Source organism: Agelaius tricolor, unplaced genomic scaffold (assembly GCF_023055355.1).
Source record: "Agelaius tricolor isolate 1412-34295 unplaced genomic scaffold, bAgeTri1.0.p SCAF_88, whole genome shotgun sequence".
In the NCBI taxonomy this organism is placed as follows: Eukaryota; Metazoa; Chordata; class Aves; order Passeriformes; family Icteridae; genus Agelaius; species Agelaius tricolor.
In genome coordinates this window covers 473952-499496 of record NW_027269348.1, presented here as the reverse complement: position 1 = coordinate 499496, position 25545 = coordinate 473952, and the positions used below count along the sequence as shown (strand labels likewise).

At 55.1% G+C, this 25545-nt stretch overlaps 2 protein-coding genes across 2 annotated transcripts in view; both read right to left on the bottom strand.

Moving 5' to 3' along the window:
* Positions 1-1071: 1071 nt before the first annotated feature.
* LOC139585711 (proto-oncogene vav-like) overlaps positions 1072-25545 on the bottom strand; it is a 44503-nt gene continuing 20029 nt past the window's right edge. The window contains exons 12-22 of the mRNA XM_071418564.1: positions 21896-21982; positions 18975-19060; positions 15476-15608; positions 13321-13430; positions 13113-13214; positions 11683-11780; positions 5936-5958; positions 5147-5192; positions 4174-4310; positions 1297-1362; positions 1072-1137 (exon numbers count right to left, since the gene is read on the bottom strand). Of these exons, the coding sequence (XP_071274665.1) occupies positions 1072-1137; positions 1297-1362; positions 4174-4310; positions 5147-5192; positions 5936-5958; positions 11683-11780; positions 13113-13214; positions 13321-13430; positions 15476-15608; positions 18975-19060; positions 21896-21982 (954 nt within the window). The remainder of the gene's footprint in view (positions 1138-1296; positions 1363-4173; positions 4311-5146; positions 5193-5935; positions 5959-11682; positions 11781-13112; positions 13215-13320; positions 13431-15475; positions 15609-18974; positions 19061-21895; positions 21983-25545) is intronic.
* LOC139585715 (basic salivary proline-rich protein 1-like) lies at positions 20461-21712 on the bottom strand (the record flags this gene model as incomplete). The annotated part of the gene is made up of 5 exons (XM_071418569.1): positions 20461-20558; positions 21001-21047; positions 21149-21268; positions 21349-21474; positions 21576-21712. Coding segments are annotated over 5 exons (528 nt in total), but the record flags the coding sequence as incomplete, so codon positions are not given.

The following is a 25545-nucleotide window of genomic DNA, read 5'->3' as shown; positions in this document are numbered from 1 at the left end:
AGAATTTTGCAGTTTTAGGTGAGAATTTTTGGGGTCCCGGGTGTGAATTTTGGGGTTTTAGATGCGAAATTTGGGGGTTTCGGGGCAGAATTTTGTGGTTTTCAGGTTTTTCAGGGCAGAATTTTGGGGTTTTAGGTGCGAATTTTTGGATTCTAGAGCAGAATTTTTGGGGTTCCAGGTTCGAATTTGGGGGATTTCAGGGGAGAATTTTGGGGTTTTAGATGCGAATTTTGGGGTCCCAGGTGAGAATTTTTGGGGGTTCAGGGCAGAACTTTTGGGTGTTCAGGGCAGAATTTTGGGGTCCCAGGTGCAAATTTTTTGGATTCTAGAGCAGAATTTTTGGGGTTCCAGGTTCGAATTTTGGGGTGCCGGGTGTGAATTTGGGGTTCAAGGCAGAATTTATGGGGTCCCAGGTGTGAACTTTTGGGGTTTTAGGTGCAAATTTTTGGATTCTAGAGCAGATTTTTGGGGTCCCGGGTGTGAATTTGGGGTTTCAGGGCAGAATTTTGGGGTTTTGGGTGCGAATTTTTGGATTCTAGAGCAGAATTTTTGGGGTTCCAGGTTCGAATTTGGGGGATTTCAGGGGAGAATTTTTGGGGTTTTAGATGCGAATTAATTTTTGGGGTTCCAGGTTCGAATTTTGGGGTCCCGGGTGTGAATTTTTGGGGTCCCAGGTGCAAATTTTTGGATTCTAGAGCAGAATTTTTGGGGTTCCAGGTTCGAATTTTGGGGTTCCGGGTAGAATTTTGGGGCCCCAGGTGTGAATTTTTGGGGTCCCAAGTGCAAATTTTTGGATTCTAGAGCAGAATTTTTGGGGTTCCAGGTTCGAATTTTGGGGTTCCGGGTAGAATTTTGGGGCCCCAGGTGTGAATTTTTGGGGTCCCAAGTGCAAATTTTTGGATTCTAGAGCAGAATTTTTGGGGTTCCAGGTTCGAATTTTGAGGTCCCGGTTGTGAATTTGGGGTTTCAGGGCAGAATTTTTGGGGTTCCAGGTTCGAATTTTGGGGTCCCGGGTGTGAATTTTGGGGTCCCATTGTGAATTTTTGGGGTTCCGGGTTCGAATTTTGGGGTTCATCCCCAAATTTTTGGGGGTCCCCGCACTGACCAGGGATAGGCGGAGAGATCCGGCAGCGGCGCCTGCGACAACAAAAGAGAGAAAAAAAACCCCAAAATTGGGGTTCGGGACGGGCTCCAAACCCCGCCCCAGACACCCCAGACCCCCCAGACCCCCTCCCCAAATTCGGGGACCCCCCCCAAAAAAATTTTTTTTGGGGGGGGATCCCCCCCAAAACTCACGGCCACGAAGGGTTTGACGGCGCTGCTGGGGAACCAGCCCAGCTCCCCGCTGGCCACGTTCCGACCCTGGGGGGGCAAATTCGGGGGGTCCGGGGGGGGTCCCCAAACCCCCAAAAGGGGTGGGGAGACCCCCCCCGAGCCCCCTAATAATTTGGGGGGGGTCTCCCCTAAATTTTGGGGGGGGTCCCCCTAATTTTTGGGGGATCTCTCGTGGGTTTTGGGATGCTCTGAGAGCTCCCCCAATGAATGAAGGGGGAAATTTGGGGGGGTCCAGGGGGGTCCCCAGACCCCCAAAAGGGTGGGGGAGACCCCCCCGAGCCCCCTAATAATTTGGGGTGGGGTCTCCCCTAAATTTTGGGGGGGTCCCCGTAATTTTTGGGGGAGTCTTCTGTCATTTTTGGGGTGTCTTGAGACTCTCCCCAAGAATTGGGGGGCAAATTTGGGGGGGGTCCAGGGGGGGTCCGGAGACCCCCAGGAATTTGGGGTGGGGTCTCCCCTAAATTTTGGGGGGGGTCCCCGTAATTTTTGGGGGATCTCTCGTGGGTTTTGGGATGCTCTGAGAGCGCCCCCAATCATTGAAGGGGGAAATTTGGGGGGGTCCTGGGGGGGTCCCGAGACCCCTCCGGAATTTGGGGTGGGGTCTCCCCTAAATTTTGGGGGGGGTCCCTGTAATTTTTGGGAGGGGGTCTCCTCTCATTTTTGGGGTTTCTTGAGACCCCTCCAAGAATTGGGGGGGAAATTTGGGGGGGTCCAGGGGGGGTCCCGAGACCCCCAAAAGGGTGGGGGAGACCCCCCCGAGCCCCCTAATAATTTGGGGGGGGTCTCCCCTAAATTTTGGGGGGGTCCCTGTAATTTTTGGGGGATCTCTCGTGGGTTTTGGGGTGTTTTGAGACCCTCCCCAGTGATTAAAGGGGGAAATTTGGGGGGGGTCCCGAGACCCCCAAAAGGGGTGGGGAGACCCCCAGGAATTTGGGGTGGGGTCTCCCCTAAATTTTGGGGGGGTCCCGCTAATTTTGGGAGGGGTCTTCTCTCATTTTTGGGGTGTCTTGAGACCCCTCCCCAATCATTGAAGGGGCAAATTTGGGGGGGTCCAGGGGGGGTCCCGAGACCCCCAAAGGGGTGGGGAGACCCCCAGGAATTTGGGGTGGGGTCTCCCCTAAATTTTGGGGGGTCCCTGTAATTTTTGGGAGGGGTCTTCTGCCATTTTTGGGGTGTTTTGAGACCCTCCCCAATGAATGAAGGGGCAAATTTGGGGGGGTCCAGGGGGTCCCGAGACCCCCAAAAGTGTTGGGGAGACCCCCAGGAATTTGGGGTGGGGTCTCCCCTAAATTTTGGGGGCTCCCCGTAATTTTTGGGGGGTTTCCAGCGGTTATTGGGGTGCTCTGAGACCCCCCCCCCCCAATTCAGGGCTCCCACCCCCATTTCAGGCCCCCCCCAATTTTTGGGGTCCCCCCCCAAATTCAGGACCCCCCCACATTTTAGGACCACCCCCATTTCAGGAGCCCCCTCCCCATTTTTGGGGTCCCCCCCCCTTTATAGGACCCCCCCCCAATTTTTGGGGTCCCCCCCAATTTTTAGGGTCCCATCCCCTCCCCCCAATTTCAGGACCCCTCCCTCCATTTTAGGAGCCCCCTCCCCATTTTTGGGGTCCCCCCCCACATTTTAGGACCCCCTCCCCATTTCAGGGGTCGACCCCCTCCCCATTTTAAGACCCCTCCCCATTTTAGGGACCCCCCCATTTTTGGGGTCCCCTCCATTTTAGGACCTCACTCATTTCAAGACCCCCCCCAATTTACGACCCCCCCATTTTAGGACCCCCCCTCATTTTTGGGGTTCCTCCCTTTTTGGGACACTCCCCCCCCCCCATTATTTGGACCCCCCCATTTCAGGAGCCCCCTCCCCATTTTTGGGCTCCCAACCCCATTTTTGGGGTCTCCCCCTTTTTAGGACAACCCCCATTTTTTGCCCCCCCCCATTTTAGGGACCCTCCCCATTTTTGGGGTCCCCCCCCATTTCAGGACCCGCCCCCAATTAAGGACCCCCCCAATTTACGACCCCCCCCCCCCCCCATTTTAGGATCCCCCCATTTCAGGGGTCCCATTCCCCCCTCCCCATTTCAGGACCCTCCCCTTAATTTCAGGACCCCCCCCCAAATTCAGGGGTTCCCCCCCCATTTCAGGACCCCTCCCCATTTTTTGGGGTTCCTCCCTTTTTAGGACACCCCCCTCCCCATTTTAGGACCCCCCCCCTAATTTCAGGTCTCCCCCTCCCATTTTTGGGGTCCTCCCCCTTTTTAGGACAACCCCCATTTTTTGCCCCCCCCCCATTTTAGGGACCCCCCCCCATTTTTGGGGTCCCCTCCATTTTAGGACCCCACCCATTTCAAGACCCCCCCCCCCAATTTACGACCCCCCCCATTTTAGGACCCCCCCATTCCAGGGGTCCCATTCCCCCCTCCCCATTTCAGGACCCTCCCCTCAATTTCAGAACCCCCCCCCCAAAATTCAGGAGTTCCTCCCCCATTTTACGACCCCCTCCCCATTTTAGGACCCCCCCCTCATTTTTGGGGTTCCTCCCTTTTTAGGACACGCCCCCCCCATTTTAGGACCCCCCCCCCCCATTTCAGGAGCCCCTTCCCCATTATTTGGACCCCCCCATTTTAGGAGCCCCCTCCCCATTTTTGGGCTCCCAACCCCATTTTTGGGGTCCTCCCCCTTTTTAGCACAACCCCCATTTTTTGCCCCCCCCCCCAATTTTAGGACCGAACCCCTCCCATTTCAGGCCCCCCCCCCCCCCAATTTTTGAGGACCTCCCCCCCCAATTTTTGAGGACCCCCCCCCCCCCGATTTTTGGGGACCCCCCCCGCCCCTCCCCCACCTGCCACCAGAGCTCCTCGGCCTCGGCCGCGGTCACTTCGATGACGTCACCGGGGCTGAGGCGAAGGGGCGGGGCCAGGAGCCCCGGCGGGGGGGGCACCCCAAGGTAGGGCTGGGTGCTCTCCATTTTGGGGAGACCTGGGGGGGGGGGGGGGGAGAAACACCGGGTCAGGACCCCCCAAAAATGGATCGGGGGGGGGTCAAAAACCCCCAAAAATGGATCCGGGGGGGTCAAAAAGCCCCCAAAGTGGATTTGAGGGGGTCAAAAACCCCCAAAAATGGATTTGGGGGGGGGCAAAAACCCCAGGGAACCCCAAAAATGGATTTGGGGGTGGCAAATACCCCCAGGGACCCCAAAAAAGGATTTGGGGGAGTCAAACGCCCCCAAAAAATGGATTTGGGGGGTCCAATCCCACAGGGACCCCCAAAAATGGATTTGGGGGGGTCAAAACCCCCAAAATTTGATCTGAGGGGGTCCAGGACCCCCCAAAACCCCCCCAAAATCGGGGCTGGGTCCCCCCAAATTTGAACTCGGGGGGGTCCAGACCCCCCAAACCCCCCCCAAAATCTGCCCTGGGGGGGTCGGGACCCCCCAAATTTGAACTCGGGGGGGGGTCAGGACCGCCCAAATTGGAACTTGGGGGATTCAAGACCCCGAAATTTAAACTGGGGGGGTCTGAACCCCCAAAATTTGAACTGGGGAGTGTCGGGACCCCCCAAAACCCCCCCAAAATCTGCCCTGGGGGGGTCGGGACCCCCCAAAATTTGGACTGGAGGGGGGGTCAAGACCCCCAAATTTCAACTCGCGGGGGGATCAGGAGCCCCCAAATTTGATCTGAGGGGGATCAGGAGCACACCCAAACCACCCCAAAATTGAAATGTGGGGGTCGGGACCCCCCAAAATCTGCCCCGGGGGGGGGTCGGGACCCCCCAAAATCTGCCCTGGGGGGGTCGGGACCCCCCAAATTCCTCACCCAGCTCCCCCCGTTTCTTGTCGGGTCCCGGGCGCTGCGATTTGTTCTGGGGGGGGAGGGGAGAGAGACCCCCGTGAGTGGGGGAGGGGCTGGGGGGGCTGGGACCCCAGGACCCCAAAAATCCCAACCGAGACCCCAAAAATCCCAAAATTCCCACCCGGACCCCAAAATCCCAACCCGGACCCCAAAAACCCCAAAAACCCCAAAAACCCCAACCGAGACCCCAAAAACCCCAAAATCACCAAAATCCCAACCTGGGATCTCAAAATCCCAACCCGGACCCCAAAAACCCCAAAAACCCCACCCGGACCCCAAAATTCCAACCCGGAACCCCAAAATCCCAACCTGGACCCCAAAATCCCCAGCCGGGACCCCAAAATCACACCCGGACCCCAAAAACCCCAAAAACCCCAGCCAGGACCCCAAAACCCCCACCCAGAGACCCCAAAACCCCCACCCAGAGACCCCAAAAATCCCACCCGGACCCCAAAATCCCAAACCGGACCCTAAAATCCCAACCCGGGACCCCATAAAACCCCACCCGGACCCCAAAAAACCCCGACCCCGACCCCAAAAACCCCAAAATCCCAACCCGGGACCCCAAAATCCCCACCCGGACCCCAAAATCCCAACCTGGGACCCCAAAATCCCAACCCCGACCCCAAAAACCCCAAAATCCCCACCCGGGACCCCAAAATCCCACCCAGAGGCCCCCGGGATCCCCCCCCGGAATTCGGGTTTTGGTTCGTCCCGAGCGCCTCCCCCCCCGTTTTTGGGGGGTTTTGGTACCTTCCGTGCACCCGATCCGGGATCTGGGGAGGAGAAAATTCATTAGGGAGGGGTAATTAGGGGTTTTCTTAATTAGCGAGGAGGTAATCGGGTCCTGCTTTAGTTAATGAGGGGTAATTAGGTGACAACTTATTAGTGATGGAGTAATTGGTCATTAGTTTCTTGAATAATTAGAGTAATTAATTATTGTTGGGGTAATTGAGGCTAAGGGTCATTAGTCCAACCCCTAATTACTGATATGGTAATTAGCCTCTGTTCTAATTAATGTTGGGGTAATTAGTCCATCTCCTAAAAAATTATATGGTAATTAGTCCATCCCCTAATTAATGATATGGCAATCAGCTCTGCTGTTAATTATTATTGGGGTATTTAGGGCTGAGGGTAATTAGTCCATCCCCTAATTAATGATATGGTAATTAGCCTATGTTCTAATTAATGTTGGGGTAATTAACCCATCCCCAAATTATTAATATTGTAATTAGCCCCTTTCTTAATTAATGCTGGGGTAATTAGTCTATCATCTAACTAATGGTATGGTAATTAGCCTCTCTTTTAATTAATGTTGGCATAATTAGCCCATCCTCTAATTTATGATATGGTAATTAGCCTCTCTCTTAATTAATGGTGGGGTTATTAGGGCTGAGGATAATTAGTCCATCCCCTAACTAATTATATGGCAATTAGTCCATCCCCTTATTAATGATATGGTAATTAGCCCAGCCCTAATTAATAGCGGGAAAATACATTCACCACTAATTAATGACAGCCAATGACTCCACCCCCTTATTAATGATGGGATAATTGGCCCCAGCCCTAATTAATGCAGCCACTAATTAATGCCTCTCTTAATTGATGCTTGCATTGAATTGGGCTCAGCCAGAGGCCGTCATTAGGGCATCCCACAATGCATTGCTCCGTGTCGGCCATCTTGTATCCCACAATGCCTTGCTCTGTGTCAGCCATCTTGTATCCCACAATGCTCTGTGTCAGCCATCTTGTATCCCACAATGCCCTGTGCTGTGTCAGCCATCTTGTATCCCATAATGCTCTGTGTCGGCCATCTTGTATCCGACAATGCCCTGCTTTGGCAGCCATCTTGTATTCCATAGGGATCAGTGTCAGCCATCTTGTATCCCACAATGCGCTGCTTTGGCAGCCATCTTGTATCCCATAGTGCTCAGTGTCAGCCATCTTGTCTCCCATAATGTTCTATGTCAGCCATCTTGCATCCCACAATGCCCTGTGCTGTCAGCCATCTTGTATCCCATAGTGCTCAGTGTCAGCCATCTTGTATCCCATAATGCCCTGCTTTGGAAGCCATTGTAGTCTACAGTGCTTTGTGTCAGCCATCTTTTATCCCATAATGATCTGTGTCAGCCATCTTCTATCCCACAATGCCCTGTGCTGTGTCAGCCATCTTGTATCCCACAATGTATCCCTTTGGCAGCCATCTTGTGATCCATAGGGATCAGTGTCAGCCATCTTGTATCCCACAATGCCCTCTGCTGTGTCAGCCATCTTGTATCCCATAGTGCTCAGTGTCAGCCATCTTGTATCCCACAATGCCCTGCTTTGGCAGCCATGTTGATTCTACATTGCTTTGCTTCAGCCATGTTGTATCCCATAATGTTCTATGTCAGCCATCTTGCATCCCACAATTCCCTGGTGTGTCAGCCATCTTGTATCCGACAATGCCCTGCTTTGGCAGCCATCTTGTATTCTACAGTACTTTGTGTCAGCCATCTTGTATCCCACAATGCCCTGTGCTGGGTCAGCCATCTTGTATCCAACAATTCCCTGCTTTGGCAGCCATCTTGTATTCCACAGTGCTCAGTGTCAGCCATCTTGTATCCCATGATGCTCTGTGTCACCCATCTTGTATACGACAATGCCCTGCTTTGGCAGACATCTTGTATTCCATAGTGCTCAGTGTCAGCCATCTTGTATCCCACAATGCCCTCTGCTGTGTCAGCCATCTTGTATCCGACATTACCCTGCTTTGGCAGCCATCTTGATTCTACAGTGCTCAGTGTCAGTCATCTTGTATCCCACAATGCCCTGCTTTGGCAGCCATCTTGTATTCTACATTGCTTTGCGTCAGCCATGTTGTATCCCATAATGTTCTATGTCAGCCATCTTGCATCCCACAATTCCCTGTGTTGTGTCAGCCATCTTGTATCCGACATTACCCTGCTTTGGCAGCCATCTTGTATTCTACAGTGATCAGTGTCAGCCATCTTGTATCCCACAATGCCCTGCTTTGGCAGCCATCTTGTATTCCATAGGTATCAGTGTCAGCCATCTTGTATCCCACAATGCCCTGCTTTGGCAGCCATCTTGTATCCCACATTGCCCTGTGCTGTGTCAGCCATCTTGTATACCATAGTGCTCAGTGTCAGCCATCTTGTATCCCATAATACCCTACTGTGTCAGCCATCTTGCAACCCACCACGCCCTGTGCTGTGTCAGCCATCTTGTATTCCTCAGCACTTTGTGTCAGCCATCTTGCATCCCACAATGCCCTGCTTTGGCAGCCATCTTGTATCCTACAGTGCCTTGTGTCAGCCATCTTGTATCCCATAACACCCTGAGATGTCAGCCATCTTGTATTCCACAATACCCTGTGCTGTCAGCCATCTTGTATCCCACAATGCCCTGTGCTGTCAGCCATCTTGTATCCCACAATTCCCTGCAAAATGTCAGCCATCTTGCATCCCATAATGCCCTGCTTTGGCAGCCATCTTGTATTCCATAGGGATCAGTGTCAGCCATCTTGTATCCCACAATGCCCTGTTTTGGCAGCCATCTTGTATCCCACAATGCCCTGCTTTGGCAGCCATCTTGTATTCCATAGGGATCAGTGTCAGCCATCTTGTATCCCACAATACCCTGCTGTGTCAGCCATCTTGCAACCCACCACGCCCTGTGCTGTGTCAGCCATCTTGTATTCCTCAGCACTTTGTGTCAGCCATCTTGCATCCCACAATGCCCTGCTTTGGCAGCCATCTTGTATCCTACAGTGCCTTGTGTCAGCCATCTTGTATCCCATAACACCCTGAGATGTCAGCCATCTTGTATTCCACAATACCCTGTGCTGTCAGCCATCTTGTATCCCACAATGCCCTGTGCTGTCAGCCATCTTGTATCCCACAATACCCTGCTGTGTCAGCCATCTTGTATCCCACAATGCCCTGCTTTGGCAGCCATCTTGTATTCTACAGTGCTCAGTGTCAGCCATCTTGTATCCCACAATGCCCTGCTGTGTCAGCCATCTTGTATCCCACAATGCCCTGTGCTGTGTCAGCCATCTTGTATTCTACAGCTCTTTGTGTCAGCCATCTTGTATCCCACAATGCCCTGCTTTAGCAGCCATCTTGTATTCTGTAATTATCAGTGACAGCCATTTTGTATCCCACAATACACTCTGCTGTCTGCCATCTTGTATCCCACAATACCCTGCTTTGGCAGCCATCTTGTATCCCACAATTCCCTACTAAATGTCAGCCATCTTGTATCCTATGATACTCAGTGTCAGCCATGTTGTATCCCATGATGCCCTGCTTTGGCAGCCATCTTGTATCCCACAATTCCCTGCTTTGGCAGCCATCTTGTATTCTACAGCGCTTTGTGTCAGCCATCTTGTATTCCACAATGCCCTGCTTTGGCAGCCATCTTGTGTTCCACAGTGCTCAGTGTCAGCCATCTTGTATCCCATAATGCTCTGTGTCAGCTATCTTGTATCCCATAATGCTCCATGTCAGCCATCTTGTATCCCACAATGCCCTGTGCTGTGTCAGCCATCTTGTATCCCACAATGCTCCATGTCAGCCATCTTGTATCCCACAATGCCCTGTGCTGTGTCAGCCATCTTGTATCCCACAATACCCTTCTTTGGCAGCCATCTTGTATTCCACAATGCCCTGCTTTGGCAGCCATCTTGTATCCCACAATTCCCTGTGCTGTGTCAGCCATCTTGTATCCCACAATGCCCTGCTTTGGCAGCCATCTTGTATTCCATAGTGCACAGTGTCAGCCATCTTGTATCCCACAATGCCCTGTGCTGGGTCAGCCATCTTGTATTCCACAATGCCCTGCTTTGGCCGCCATCTTGTATTCCATAGGGATAAGTGTCAGCCATCTTGTATCCCACAATGCCTTTCTTTGGTAGCCATCTTGTATCCTACAGTGCTTTGTATCAGCCATCTTGTATCCCACAATGCCCCGCTTTGGCAGCCATCTTGTATTCTACAGTGATCAATGTCAGCCATCTTGTATCCCATAATGCCCTGCTTTGGCAGCCATCTTGTATCCCACAATGCCGTGCTTTGGCAGCCATCTTGTATTCCATAGTGCAGAGTGTCAGCCATCTTGTATCCCACAATGCCCTGTGCTGTCAGCCATCTTATATTCCATAGTGCTCAGTGTCAGCCATCTTGTATCCCATAATGCTCTGTGTCAGCCATCTTGTATTCCACAGTGCTTTGTGTCAGCCATCTTGCATCCCACAATGCCCTGTGCTGTGTCAGCCATCTTGTATTCCACAGTGCCCTGCTTTGGCAGCCATCTTGTATCCCACAATGCCCTCTGCTGTGTCATCCATCTTGTATCCCATAATGCTCCATGTCAGCCATCTTGTATCCCACAATGCCCTGTGCTGTGTCAGCCATCTTGTATCCCACAATGCCTTTCTTTGGCAGCCATCTTGTATTCCTTAGTGCTCAGGGTCAGCCATCTTGTATTCCATAATGCTCCATGTCAGCCATCTTGTATCCCACAATGCCCTCTGCTGTGTCAGCCATCTTGTATCCCACAATACCCTTCTTTGGCAGCCATCTTGTATCCAACAATGCCCTGCTTTGGCAGCCATCTTGTATCCCACAATTCCCTGTGCTGTGTCAGCCATCTTGTATTCCATAGTGCTCAGGGTCAGCCATCTCGTATCCCACAATGCCCTCTGCAATGTCAGCCATCTTGTATCCTATGATACTCAATTTCAGCCATGTTGTATCCCACAATGGTCTACTAAATGTCAGCCATCTTGTATTCCATAATGCTCTGTTAGCCATCTTGTATCCCACAATGCCCTGTTAAATGTCAGCCATTTTGTATTCTATGCTACTGTGTCATCCATCTTGTATCCCACAATGCCCTGCTAAATGTCAGCCATCTTGTATCCTATGCTACTCAGTGTCATCCATCTTGTATCCCACAATGCCCTCCAAGATGTCAGCCATTTTGTATTCTGTAATGCTTACTGTCAGCCATTTTGTATTCCACAATTTCCTGTATTGTGTCAGCCATCTTGTATCCTACAGTGCTCAGTGTCAGCCATCTTGTATCCCACAATGCTCTGCTAAATGTCAGCCATGCTGTATCCTACAACTCCCAGCGCAATGTCAGCCATCTTGTATCCCATAATGCCCTGCTTTGGCAGCCATCTTGTATTCCATAGTGATCAGTGTCAGCCCTCTTGTATCCCACAATTCCCTGCAAAATGTCAGCCATCTTGTATCCCAGAATACCCTGTAAAATGTCACCCATTTTTTCTATCCTGCGATACTCAGTGTCAGCCATGTTGTATCCCACAATGCCCTGCCAAATGTCAGCCATCTTGTATTCCAGAATGCTGTCAGCCATCTTGTATCCCACAATGCCTCTCCCTCCCACATTATCCTCCTGCCCCCATCCACTGTTTCCCTCCTCCCCAGTCCCACGTTGCCCCTCCCCAATCCCATGATGCCGCTCACCAGTTCCGGCCTTCCCGCAGGTCCCCACGCGCCCCAGGCACTCCTTGTGGGCGGGGGCTCGGCAGCGGCTGCAGCGATAGCCCTGGTAGAAGGTGCCCCTGGGGACATGGGGGGGACACGAGGTCATGGTCACAGGGGACACCACCAGCCATGCCCCACACCCACCTGAGGCCACCCTGGACTCACCAGTCCATGATTGACCTGTGTCCAACCAGGACTGACCAGTCCAAGACTGACCAGTCCATGGTTGACCTGAGCCTGTCCATGACTGACCAGTCCATGGTTGACCTGAGCCCATCCAGGACTGACCCATCCATGACCCACCCAGGTTGTCCAGCAGAGCTCTTGACCCACCTGAGTCTTGGCCCAGGTTGGTCCCACCAGCATCAACCCAACCAGGAGGGTCTCACCTTGACTTTGGCCCACCCGGGGCTTGGCCAACCTTGGCCTCCAGCCAACCTTGGTCTTGACCCACCTCAACCTTGACCACCACCCAACCTTGATCCAGTTTGGCCTTGACCTCCAACCAACACTTGACCCAGCTTGGTCTTCACCCACCTTGTCATTTCCTACCCAACCATTGACCCACCTTGATCTCCTGACCTCCACCCAACCTTGACCCACCTTGGCCTTGACCCACCTTGGCCTTGACCCACTTTGTTTTCTACACAACCATTGGCCCACCTGGACTTCTTGATCTCCACCAAACCTTGACCCACCTTGATCTCCACTCAACCTTGACCCACCTTGACTCCAACCCAACCTTGACCCACCTTGGCCTTGACCCACTTTGGTCTTGACCTCCACCCAACCCTTGACCCACCTTGGTCTTCACCCACTTTGTTGTTTTCTACTCAATCTTGAGCCACTTTGTTCTTGACTTCCACCCAACCTTGACCCACTTTGGCCTTGATCTCCACCCAACCTTGATCCGCCTTGGTCTTCACCCACCTTGTTGTTTTCTACCCAACCACTGGCCCACCTGGACCTCTTGATCTCCACCCAACCTTGACCCAACTTGGCCTCCACTCAATCTTGACCCACCTTGACTGCTTGACCTCCACCCAACCATTGACCCACCTGAACTTCTTGATCTCCACTCAACCATTGACCAAACTTGGCCTCCACTCAACCATTGACCCACCTTGGCCTCCACTCAACCATTGACCCACCTTGACTCCAACCCAACCTTGACCCACCTTGAGGCCATTCACAGCTTGACCCCCAAGGAGCTCCTTGACCACCCTCCAAGGCTTGACCTTCCCACCACCCCACCAGCCCCTCCATCACCAACCTCCACCTTGACCTCACCACCCCAAGAACGTGACCCACCCACCTCCAACCTCCTGGGGGTCTCCTCCTCTCCCAGACCCCCCCCCCACCCCCCGTGGCCTCTCCAGGACCATGTGGACACAATTTTGGGGTCCTACCTCAGCAACATCTGGCAGGCCCTGCAGGACGTGGTGTCCTCGAAGGAGAACATCTGGAAGTCGTGTCCATCAGCCAGGGCGTTCTCGGGGAAGATGTTGGACCTGCCGGACACGGGGAGGACCTGGGTCAGGTGGGGACAACCTGGACGTCCCCAGGACCACCCAGTGGGGCAGGTGGGACCTCCTCGGTGGGGACAGGGCCACCTACAGGGCCATCTCGAACTGCTCCAGCCACTTCTTCTTCAGCTCGCGCGTCTTGAAGAAGAGCTCGTAGTCCGGCAGCCCGGCCATGTCCAGCAGCATGAAGGTGTGGGACCACTGTGGGGTGGGGTGGGGTCAGCCACGCCCCCCAAGTGGGGCGGGGTCACGTGGGGACACTGGGGACATTGGGGTCACACCCCCCTCCTGAGGTCATGGGGTGGTGGGGTGTCCACTGGGGACGTGGACATCACGGTGCACCAGGGACCAGATTTTGGGGATCCACCAGGGAACGGGGTTTTGGAATCCATCAGGGTATTGGGTTTTGGGGTTCACCAGGGACCAGATTCTGGGGATCCACCAGGAAATGGGGTTTGGGGGTTCACCAGGGATGAGGATTTAGGGATCCACCAGGTAATGGGGTTTTGGGGTTCACCAGGAACCAGATTTTGGGGATCCACCAGGAAATGGGGTTTTGGGGTTCACCAGGAACCAGATTTTGGGGTTCACCAGGGACCAGGATCTTGGGATTCACCAAGGAACAGAATTTGAGGATCCACCAGAGAAGGGTAACTCAGGATCCACCTGATCTGGACATCTGTGTCCACCAGGGACTAGATTTTGGTGACCCACCAGGGACCAGGATTTTGAGGATCCACCAGGGAATGGGGTTTTGGGGTCCATCCAGGACCAGATTTTGGGGATCCACCAGGGAATGGGGTTTTGGGGTCCACCAGGGACCAGAATCCTGGGAACAACCAGGGAACAGAATTTGAGGATCCACCAGAGAAGGGTAACTCGGGATCCACCTGACCTGGACATCTGTGTCCACCAGGGGCCAGGATCTTGGAATCCATCAGGGTATTAGGTTTTGGGGTTCACCAGGGACCAGGATCTTGGGATCCACCAGGGAACGGGGTTTTGGGGTCCATCCAGGACCAGATTTTGGGATCCACCAGGGAATGGGGGTTCGGGGTTCACCAGGGACCAGATTTTGGGGTTCACGAGGGACCAGAATCCTGGCATCCACCAGGGACCAGAATTTGAGGATCCACCAGAGAAGAGGAACCGGGATCCACCTGACATGGACATCTGTGTCCACCAGGGACCAGATTTTGGGGACCCACCAGGGACCAGGATGTTGGGGTCCATCAGGGAACAGGGTTTTGGGATCCATCCAGGACCAGATTTTGGGGGTCCACCAGGCAATGGGGTTTGGGGGTCCACCAGGGACCAGGATCTTGGACTCCACCAGGGAACGGGGTTTTGGGATCCATCCAGGACCAGATTTTGGGGATCCACCAGGAAATGGGGTTTTGGCGTTCACCAAGAACCAGATTTTGGGGTCCACCAGGGACCAGGATCTTGGGAACAACCAGGGAACAGAATTTGAGGATCCACCAGAGAAGGGTAACTCAGGATCCACCTGACCTGGACATCTGTGTCCACCAGGGACCAGATTTTGGGGACCCACCAGGGACCTTGATGTTGGGGTCCATCAGGGAACAGGGTTTTGGGGTTCACCAGGGACCAGATTTTGGGGGTCCACCAGGCAATGGGGTTTGGGGGTCCACCAGGGACCTGGATGTTGGCACCACCAGGAACCAAAATCCTGGGATCCACCAGACCTGGACCTCTGAGGTCATGGGGAAGAGGACCTGGGGACCACCAGGGAATGGGGTTTTGGGGTCACCATGGACCAAAGTTTGGAGGATCCACCAGGGAATGGGGTTTTGGGGTCCACCAGGGACCAGGATCTTGGGGTCCATCAGGGAATGAGGTTTTGGGGTCCATCCAGGAACCAAAATCCTGGGGTCCACCAGACCTGGACCTCTGAGGTCATAGGGAAGAAGACCTGGGGACCACCAGGCAATGGGGTTTTGGGATCCACCAGGGACCTGGATGTTGGCACCACCAGGAACCAAAATCCTGGGATCCACCAGACCTGGACCTCTGAGGTCATGGGGAAGAGGACCTGGGGACCACCAGGATCTGGACACTTGGGACCGCTTGGAACTGGACACCAGTGTCCACCAGTGACCAGGTTCCTGAGGTCCACAAGACTGGACCTCTGTGTCCACCGGGGTCCTTTGGGAAGAGGACACTGGGACTGGAGGAACCTGGCCACTGGTGTCCCCCTGATGTCCCCACGGTGTCCCCGGTACCTTCTTGCCATCACGAGGCTCGAGGTCACCATCGTGGAGTTGGTGGCTCTGGAGGTCCACCACGTCCTTGGTCTCGTAGGAGTCCCCGCGGCGCTTGCAGATGATCAGGGCCTTGTCCAGCAGGAAGCCGTACCTGGGGACGGTGACAAGGGTGGCACCGTGTCCCTGAGGCCACCGCGCTCCACGGGGTGTCCCCATGGCTGCCCTGGAGCGGCCTCCAAGTGTCCCTGTGGTGTCCCCAGGGGTGTCCCCAAGGGGAGGTCTCTGTTTTCTCATGTCCCCATGGTGTCCTCACGTTCCTGAGGTGTCCCCATGGATGGTCTCCTGTCCCCATGGTGTGCCCGTGGTGTCCCCATGTTCTTGAGGTGTCCCTGAGGTGTCCCCATGGATGGTCTCCTGTCCCCATGGTGTGCCCATGGTGTGCCCATGGTGTCCCCATGTTCCTGAGGTGTTCCTGAGGTGTCTCCATGGATGTTCTCATGTCCCCATGGTGTCTCCATGGTGTGCCCATGGTGTCCCCATGTTCCTGAGGTGTTCCTGAGGTGTCTCCATGGATGTTCTCATGTCCCCATGGTGTCTCCATGGTGTGCCCATGGTGTCCCCATGTTCTTGAGGTGTTCCTGAGGTGTCTCCATGGATGGTCTCCTGTCCCCATGGTGTGCCCATGGTGTCCCCATGTTCTTGAGGTGTTCCTGAGGTGTCTCCATGGATGTTCTCATGTCCCCATGGTGTCTCCATGGTGTGCCCATGGTGTCCCCATGTTCCTGAGGTGTTCCTGAGGTGTCTCCATGGATGTTCTCATGTCCCCATGGTGTCTCCATATCCCTGAGGTATCCTTGAGGTGTCTCCATGGATGTCCCCATGTCCCTGAGGTGTCCCCATGGTGTCCCTGCAGCGTCCCCATGGATGTTCTCATGTCCCTGTGGTGTCCCCTGTGGTGTCCCCAGGGGTGTCACCATGGGGAGGTCTCTGTTTTCTCATGTCCCCATGGTGTCCTCACGTCCCTGAGGTGTCCCTGAGGTGTCCCTGAGGTGTCCCCATGGATGGTCTCCTGTCCCCATGGTGTGCCCGTGGTGTGCCCATGGTGTCCCCATGTTCTTGAGGTGTTCCTGAGGTGTCTCCATGGATGTTCTCATGTCCCCATGGTGTGCCCGTGGTGTGCCCGTGGTGTCCCCATGTTCTTGAGGTGTTCCTGAGGTGTCTCCATGGATGTTCTCATGTCCCCATGGTGTCTCCATGGTGTGCCCATGGTGTCCCCATGTTCTTGAGGTGTTCCTGAGGTGTCTCCATGGATGTTCTCATGTCCCCATGGTGTCTCCATGGTGTGCCCATAGTGTCCCCATGTTCTTGAGGTGTTCCTGAGGTGTCTCCATGGATGTTCTCATGTCCCCATGGTGTCTCCATATCCCTGAGGTATCCTTGAGGTGTCTCCATGGATGTCCCCATGTCCCTGAGGTGTCCCCATGGTGTCCCTGCAGCGTCCCCATGGATGTTCTCATGTCCCTGTGGTGTCCCCTGTGGTGTCCCCAGGGGTGTCACCATGGGGAGGTCTCTGTTTTCTCATGTCCCCATGGTGTCCTCACGTCCCTGAGATGTCCCTGAGGTGTCCCCATGGATGGTCTCCTGTCCCCGTGGTGTGCCCGTGGTGTGCCCATGGTGTCCCCATGGTCTTGAGGTGTTCCTGAGGTGTCTCCATGGATGTTCTCATGTCCCCATGGTGTCTCCATGGTGTGCCCATGGTGTCCCCATGTTCCTGAGGTGTTCCTGAGGTGTCTCCATGGATGTTCTCATGTCCCCATGGTGTCTCCATGGTGTGCCCATGGTGTCCCCATGTTCTTGAGGTGTTCCTGAGGTGTCTCCATGGATGGTCTCCTGTCCCCATGGTGTGCCCATGGTGTCCCCATGTTCTTGAGGTGTTCCTGAGGTGTCTCCATGGATGTTCTCATGTCCCCATGGTGTCTCCATGGTGTGCCCATGGTGTCCCCATGTTCCTGAGGTGTTCCTGAGGTGTCTCCATGGATGTTCTCATGTCCCCATGGTGTCTCCATATCCCTGAGGTATCCTTGAGGTGTCTCCATGGATGTCCCCATGTCCCTGAGGTGTCCCCATGGTGTCCCTGCAGCGTCCCCATGGATGTTCTCATGTCCCTGTGGTGTCCCCTGTGGTGTCCCCAGGGGTGTCACCATGGGGAGGTCTCTGTTTTCTCATGTCCCCATGGTGTCCTCACGTCCCTGAGGTGTCCCTGAGGTGTCCCTGAGGTGTCCCCATGGATGGTCTCCTGTCCCCATGGTGTGCCCGTGGTGTGCCCATGGTGTCCCCATGTTCTTGAGGTGTTCCTGAGGTGTCTCCATGGATGTTCTCATGTCCCCATGGTGTGCCCGTGGTGTGCCCGTGGTGTCCCCATGTTCTTGAGGTGTTCCTGAGGTGTCTCCATGGATGTTCTCATGTCCCCATGGTGTCTCCATGGTGTGCCCATGGTGTCCCCATGTTCTTGAGGTGTTCCTGAGGTGTCTCCATGGATGTTCTCATGTCCCCATGGTGTCTCCATGGTGTGCCCATAGTGTCCCCATGTTCTTGAGGTGTTCCTGAGGTGTCTCCATGGATGTTCTCATGTCCCCATGGTGTCTCCATATCCCTGAGGTATCCTTGAGGTGTCTCCATGGATGTCCCCATGTCCCTGAGGTGTCCCCATGGTGTCCCTGCAGCGTCCCCATGGATGTTCTCATGTCCCTGTGGTGTCCCCTGTGGTGTCCCCAGGGGTGTCACCATGGGGAGGTCTCTGTTTTCTCATGTCCCCATGGTGTCCTCACGTCCCTGAGATGTCCCTGAGGTGTCCCCATGGATGGTCTCCTGTCCCCGTGGTGTGCCCGTGGTGTGCCCATGGTGTCCCCATGGTCTTGAGGTGTTCCTGAGGTGTCTCCATGGATGTTCTCATGTCCTTGAAGTGTCCCCAAGGTGTTCCTGAGGTGTCTCCATGGATGTCCCCATGTCCCTGAGGTGTCCCCATGGTGTCCCTGAAGCATCCCCCATGATGTCCCTGAGGTGCCTCCATGGATGTCCCCGTGTTCTTGAGGTGTTCCTGAGGTGTCTCCATGGATGTTCTCATGTCCCCATGGTGTCCCCATGTCCCTGAGGTGTTCCTGAGATGTCCTTGAGGTGTCCCCAAGGTGTCCCCAAGGTGCCCCTGAGGTGTCCCTTAGGTGTCTCCATGGATGTCCCCATGTCCCTGAGGTGTCCCCAGGGTGTTCCTGAGGTGTTCCTGAGATGTCCCCCCATGTCCCTGAGGTGTTCCTGAGGTGTCCCCAAGGATGTTCTCGTGTCCCCATGGATGTCCCCATGTCCCTGAGGTGTCCCCAAGGTATTCCTGAGATGTTCCTGAGGTGTTCCTGAGGTGTTCCTGAGATGTCCCCATGTCTCTGTGGTGTCCCCAAGGTGTTCATGTGATGTCCCTGTGGTGTCCCCAGGTGTCCCCAGGTATCCCCAGGTGTCCCCAGCCCACCTGTCCACCTTGGAGCGTCTCTCGGTGCTGGAGACCTTCAGCTCCCCATCGATCTTGGGGCGCCCGAACTGCGCCAGGGACTGCGGCTGGGACCGGGTGGACATCAGGACCAGGGTGGACATCAGGAATGGAGTGGACATCAGGAATGGAGTGGACATCAGGAATGGGGTGGACATCAGGACATCAGGAGCGGGGTGGACATTGGGAATGGGATGGACATCAGGAATGGGTTGGACATTGGGACATTGGGAATGGGGTGGACATCGGGAATGGGGTGGACATCAGGACATCAGGAGTGGGGTGGACATTGGGACATCAGGAATGGGGTGGACATCAGGAATGGAGTGGACATCGGGAATGGGGTGGACATTGGGACATCAGGAATGGGGTGGACATCGGTAATGGGGTGGACATCAGGAACGGGGTGGACATCAGGAATGGGATGGACATCAGGAATGGGATGGACATTGGGACATTGGGACATGAGGAACGGGATGGACATCGGGAACAGGATGGACATTGGGACATCAGGAATGGGTTGGACATCAGGAACGAGGTGGACATCAGGAATGGGGTGGACATTGGGTACAGGGTGGACATTGGGACATTGGGAATGGACATTGGGAATGGGATGGACATTGGGAACAGGGTGGACATTGGGACATCAGGAACAGGATGGACATTGGGAACAGGATGGACATTGGGAACGGGGTGGACATCAGGAATGGGGTGGACATTGGGACATTGGGAATGGGGTGGACATTGGGACATTGGGACATCAGGAATGGGGTGGACATTGGGAATGGGGTGGACATAAGGAACGGGGTGGACATCGGGACATTGGGACATTGGGAACAGGATGGACATTGGGAATGGGATGGACATCAGGAATAGGGTGGACATTGGGAATGGGGTGGACATTGGGAATGGGGTGGACATTGGGAATGGGGTGGACATTGGGAATACATTGGGAATGAGGTGGACATCAGGAATGGGGTGGAGATTGGGACATTGGGAATGGGGTGGACATTGGGAATGGAGTGGACATTGGGAACAGGGTGGACATTGGGACATTGGGACATTGGGAATGGGGTGGACATCGGGAATGGGGTGGACATTGGGACATTGGGAATGGGGTGGACATCGGGAATGGGGTGGACATTGGGACATTGGGACATCAGGAATGGGATGGACATCAGGAACAGGGTGGACATTGGGAACGAGGTGGACATCAGGAATGGCGTGGACATTGGGAATGGGATGGACATCGGGAACGGGGTGGACATCAGGAACAAGGTGGACATTGGGAATGGGATGGACATTGGGAATGAGGTGGACATCAGGAATGGGGTGGACATTGAGACATTGGGACATCAGGACAGGGTTTGACATCAGGAATGGGTCCCAGGGGGGATTTGGGGCTCCTGGGGGGAATTTGGGGGTCCTGGGGGGGATTTGGGGGTTCCCAGGGTGGAATTTGGGGATTTTGGGGGTCCCGGGGTGGATTTTGGGGTTCCCAGGGTGGAATTTGGGGATTTTGGGGGTCCCAGAGGGGATTTTGGGGCTCCCAGGGTGGAATTTGGGAATTTGGGGGTCCTGGGGGGGATTTTGGTGTTCCCAGGGTGGAATTTGGGGATTTTGGGGGTCCCGGAGGGGATTTTGGGGTTTCTGGGGGTGATTTGGGGGTCCCGGGGTGGATTTGGGGAATCTGGGGGTCCCGGGAGGGATTTTGGGGTTCCCAGGGTGGGATTTGGGTATTTTGGGGGTCCCGGGGGGGATTTTGGGGTTCCCAGGGGGAATTTGGGGATTTTGGGGGGAATCTGGGGGTCCCGGGGTGGATTTTGGGGTTCCCAGGGGGGATTTGGGTATTTTGGGGGTCCCGGGGTGGATTTTGGGGTTCCCAGGGTGGAATTTGGGGATTTTGGGGTTCCCAGGGTGGGATTTGGGAATCTGGGGGTCCCGGGGGGGATTTTGGGGTTCCCAGGGGGGATTTGGGGTTCCCAGGGGGGATTTGGGGGATTTTGGTGGTCCCGGGGTGGATTTTGGGGTTCCCAGGGTGGAATTTGGGGATTTTGGGGGTCCTGGGGGTGGATTTTGGGGTTCCCAGGGTGGAATTTGGGGATTTTGGGGGTCCCGGGGTGGATTTTGGGGGTCCCAGAGGGGATTTGGGGATTCTGGGGGGATTTTGGGGGTCCCGGGGTGGATTTTGGGGTTCCCAGGGTGGAATTTGGGGATTTTGGGGGTCCCGGGGTGGATTTTGGGGTTCCCAGGGTGGAATTTGGGGATTTTGGGGGTCCTGGGGGTGGATTTTGGGGTTCCCAGGGTGGAATTTGGGGATTTTGGGGGTCCCGGGGTGGATTTTGGGGGTCCCAGAGGGGATTTGGGGATTCTGGGGGGATTTTGGGGGTCCCGGGGTGGATTTTGGGGTTCCCAGGGTGGAATTTGGGGATTTTGGGGGTCCCGGGGTGGATTTTGGGGTTCCCAGGGTGGAATTTGGGGATTTTGGGGGTCCTGGGGGTGGATTTTGGGGTTCCCAGGGTGGAATTTGGGGATTTTGGGGGTCCCGGGGTGGATTTTGGGGGTCCCAGAGGGGATTTGGGGATTCTGGGGGGATTTTGGGGGTCCCGGGGTGGATTTTGGGGTTCCCAGGGTGGAATTTGGGGATTTTGGGGGTCCCGGGGTGGATTTTGGGGTTCCCAGGGTGGGATTTGGGTATTTTGGGGGTCCCGGGGGGGATTTTGGGGTTCCCAGGGGGAATTTGGGGATTTTGGGGGGAATCTGGGGATCCCGGGGGGGATTTGGGGTTCCCAGGGTGGAATTTGGGGATTTTGGGGGTCCCGGGGTGGATTTTGGGGCTCCCAGGGTGGGATTTGGGTATTTTGGGGTTCCCAGGGTGAATTTGGGTATTTTGGGGTGCCCACCATGTTGTGCAGGCAGAGCTGGATGCTCGTGAGCTGTTTCAGGGTCTCGTTGTCCCGTTTGACCTCGTTCACGCACTGGGCCAGGTCCTGGGGGGGTTCGGGGGGCTCCGGTCAGAGACCCCCAAAATACCCCCCCATGACCCCCAAAATCTCACCCAGAAACCCCAAAATCCCACTAAGAAACCCCAAAATCCCACCCTGGACCCCAAAATCCCCCCCAGAAATCTCAAAATCCCACCCTGGAACCCCAAAATCCCCCCAGAAACCCCAAAATTCCCCCCCCAGAAATCTCAAAATCCCACCCTGGAACCCCAAAATCCCCCCAGAAACCCCAAAATTCCCCCCTGGAACCCCAAAATCCCTCCCTGGAAACCCCAAACCTCCCCTTGATCCCCAAAATCCCCCCCAGACACCCCAAATCCCCCCCAGACACCCCAAATCCCACTCAGAAACCCCAAAATCCCATCCTGGATTCCCATAATCCCCCCCAGAAACCCCAAAACCCCCCCTGGATCCCAAAATCCCCCCTGGAACCCCCAAAATCACCCCCAGAAACCCCAAAATCCCCCCCAGAAACCCCAAAATCCCACTCAGAAATCCCAAAATCCCCCCAGAAACCCCAAAATCCCCCCCAGAAAGCTCAAAATCCCCCCTGGAACCCCAAACCTGCCTCGAACCCCAAAATCCCCCCCAGAAACCCCAAAATTCCCCCCTGGAACACCAAAATCCCCCCCGGGACCCCAAAATTCCCCCCTGGACCCCAAAATCCCCCCCAGAAACCCCAAAATCCCCCCCAGAAACCCCAAAATTCCCCCCTGGACCCCAAAATCACCCCCAGAAACCCCAAAATCCCCCCCAGAAACCCCAAAATCCTCCCCTGGAAACCCAAATCCCACCCAGAAACCCCAAACCTGCCTCAAACCACAAAATCCCCCCAGAAACCCCAAAATTCCCCCCTGGACCCTAAAATCACCCCCAGAAACCCCAAAATCCCTCAAAAAGGCCCCAAAATCCCACCCTGGAACCCCAAACCTGCCTCGAACACCAAAATCCCCCCAGAAACCCCAAAATCCTCCCCGGAAACCCCAAAATCCTCCCCTGGAAACCCCAAAATCCCCGCCTAGAAACCCCAAATCCCACCCTGAACCCCAAAATCCCCCCAGAAACCCCAAAATCCCACTCAGAAACCCCAAAATCCCATCCTGGACCCCAAAATCCCCCCCAGAAACCCCAAAATCCCCCCAGAAACCCCAAAATCCCCCCCAGAAACCCCAAAATCCCATCCTGGACCCCAAAATCCCCCCCAGAAACCCCAAAATCCCACTCAGAAACCCCAAAATCCCCCCTGGAAACCCCAAAATCCCTCCTGGACCCCAAAATCCCCCCCAGAAACCCCAAAATCTCACCCAGAAACCCCAAAATCCCCCCTGGAAACCCCAAAATCCCTCCTGGACCCCAAAATCCCCCCCAGAAACCCCAAAATCCCCCCCTGAAACCCCAAAATCCCCCCCGAGACCCCAAAATCCCACTCTGGAAACCCAAGCCTCCCCTCGAACCCCCAAATCCCACCCAGAAAACCCAAAATTACCCTTGGAACCCCAAAATCCGCCCTGGAACCCCCAAACCTCCCCCCGATCCTTAAAATCCCCCCCAGACACCCCAAAATCCCACCCTGGAACCCCAAAATTCCCCCTGGACCCCCAAAATCCCCCCCAGAAACCCCAAAATCCCCCCAGAAATCCCAAAATCCCCCCAGAAACCCCAAAATCCCCCCCAGAAAGCTCAAAATCCCCCCTGGAACCCCAAACCTGCCTCGAACCCCAAAATCCCCCCCAGAAACCCCAAAATTCCCCCCTGGAACACCAAAATCCCCCCCGGGACCCCAAAATTCCCCCCTGGACCCCAAAATCCCCCCCAGAAACCCCAAAATCCCCCCCAGAAACCCCAAAATTCCCCCCTGGAACACCAAAATCCCCCCCGGGACCCCAAAATTCCCCCCTGGACCCCAAAATCCCCCCCAGAAACCCCAAAATCACCCCCAGAAACCCCAAAATCCCCCCCAGAAACCCCAAAATCCTCCCCTGGAAACCCAAATCCCACCCAGAAACCCCAAACCTGCCTCAAACCACAAAATCCCCCCAGAAACCCCAAAATTCCCCCCTGGACCCTAAAATCACCCCCAGAAACCCCAAAATCCCTCAAAAAGGCCCCAAAATCCCACCCTGGAACCCCAAACCTGCCTCGAACACCAAAATCCCCCCAGAAACCCCAAAATCCTCCCCGGAAACCCCAAAATCCTCCCCTGGAAACCCCAAAATCCCCGCCTAGAAACCCCAAATCCCACCCTGAACCCCAAAATCCCCCCAGAAACCCCAAAATCCCCCCCTGGATCCCAAAATCCCCCCTGGAACCCCCAAAATCCCCCCAGAAACCCCAAAATCCCACTCAGAAACCCCAAAATCCCATCCTGGACCCCAAAATCCCCCCCAGAAACCCCAAAATCCCCCCAGAAACCCCAAAATCCCCCCAGAAACCCCAAAATCCCCCCCAGAAACCCCAAAATCCCACCCTGGATCCCAAAATCCCCCCTGGAACCCCAAACCTGCCTCGAACCCGAAAATCCACCCCAGAAACCCCAAAATCACCCCCAGAAACCCCAAAATCCCCCCCAGAAACCCCAAAATTCCCCCAGAAACCCCAAAATCCCCCCTGGAACCCCAAAATTCCCCCAGAAACCCCAAAATCCCCCCCTGGAACCCCCAAAATTCCCCCCTGGATCCCAAAATCCCCCCTGGAACCCCCAAAATCCCACTCAGAAATCCCAAAATCCCCCCAGAAACCCCAAAATCCCCCCCTGGAACCCCAAAATCCCCCCAGAAACCCCAAAATTCCCCCCTGGATCCCAAAATCCCCCCCAGAAACCCCAAAATCCCCCCAGAAACCCCAAAATCCCCCCCAGAAACCCCAAAATCCCACTCAGAAATCCCAAAATCCTCCCCTGGAACCCCCAAAATCCCCCCCAAAACCCCAAATCCCACCCTGGAACCCCCAAATTCCCCCCAAGACCCCCCCAAATCTCCCCCAAATTCCCCCAAGGAACCCCCAAATCTCCCTCAAGAGGCCCCAAAACTCCCAAACCTCCCCCCAAAATCCCCCTCAAACCCCTCAGGACCCCCCAGAACCCCCAAATTGGCCCCAAATTGGCCCCAAAATTCCCCCAAATCCCCCCACATCCCCCTCAGGACCCCCAAACTGCCCCCGGATTTCCCCCAAACCTCCCCGGGCCCCCCAAATTCCTTCAGGACCCCCAAAACGCCCCAAAATCCCCCCCAAATCCCCCCTAAATCCCCTCCAGGACCCCAAAATCACCCCCTGACCCCCCAGATTCCTTCAGGCCCCCCAAAAGGCCCCAAAATCCCCCCCCCAAAACGCCCCAAAATCAGCCCCCAAATCCCCCCTAAATCCCCTCCAGGACCCCAAAATCACCCCCAGGCCCCCCAAATTCCTACAGGACCCCCAAAACGCCCCAAAATCCCCCCTAAATCCTCCCCAGGACCCCCAAATCTCCCCAAAATCCCCCCAAAACGCCCCAAAGTCCCCCCCAAATCCCCCCTAAATCCCCTCCAGGACCCCAAAATCACCCCCAGGAC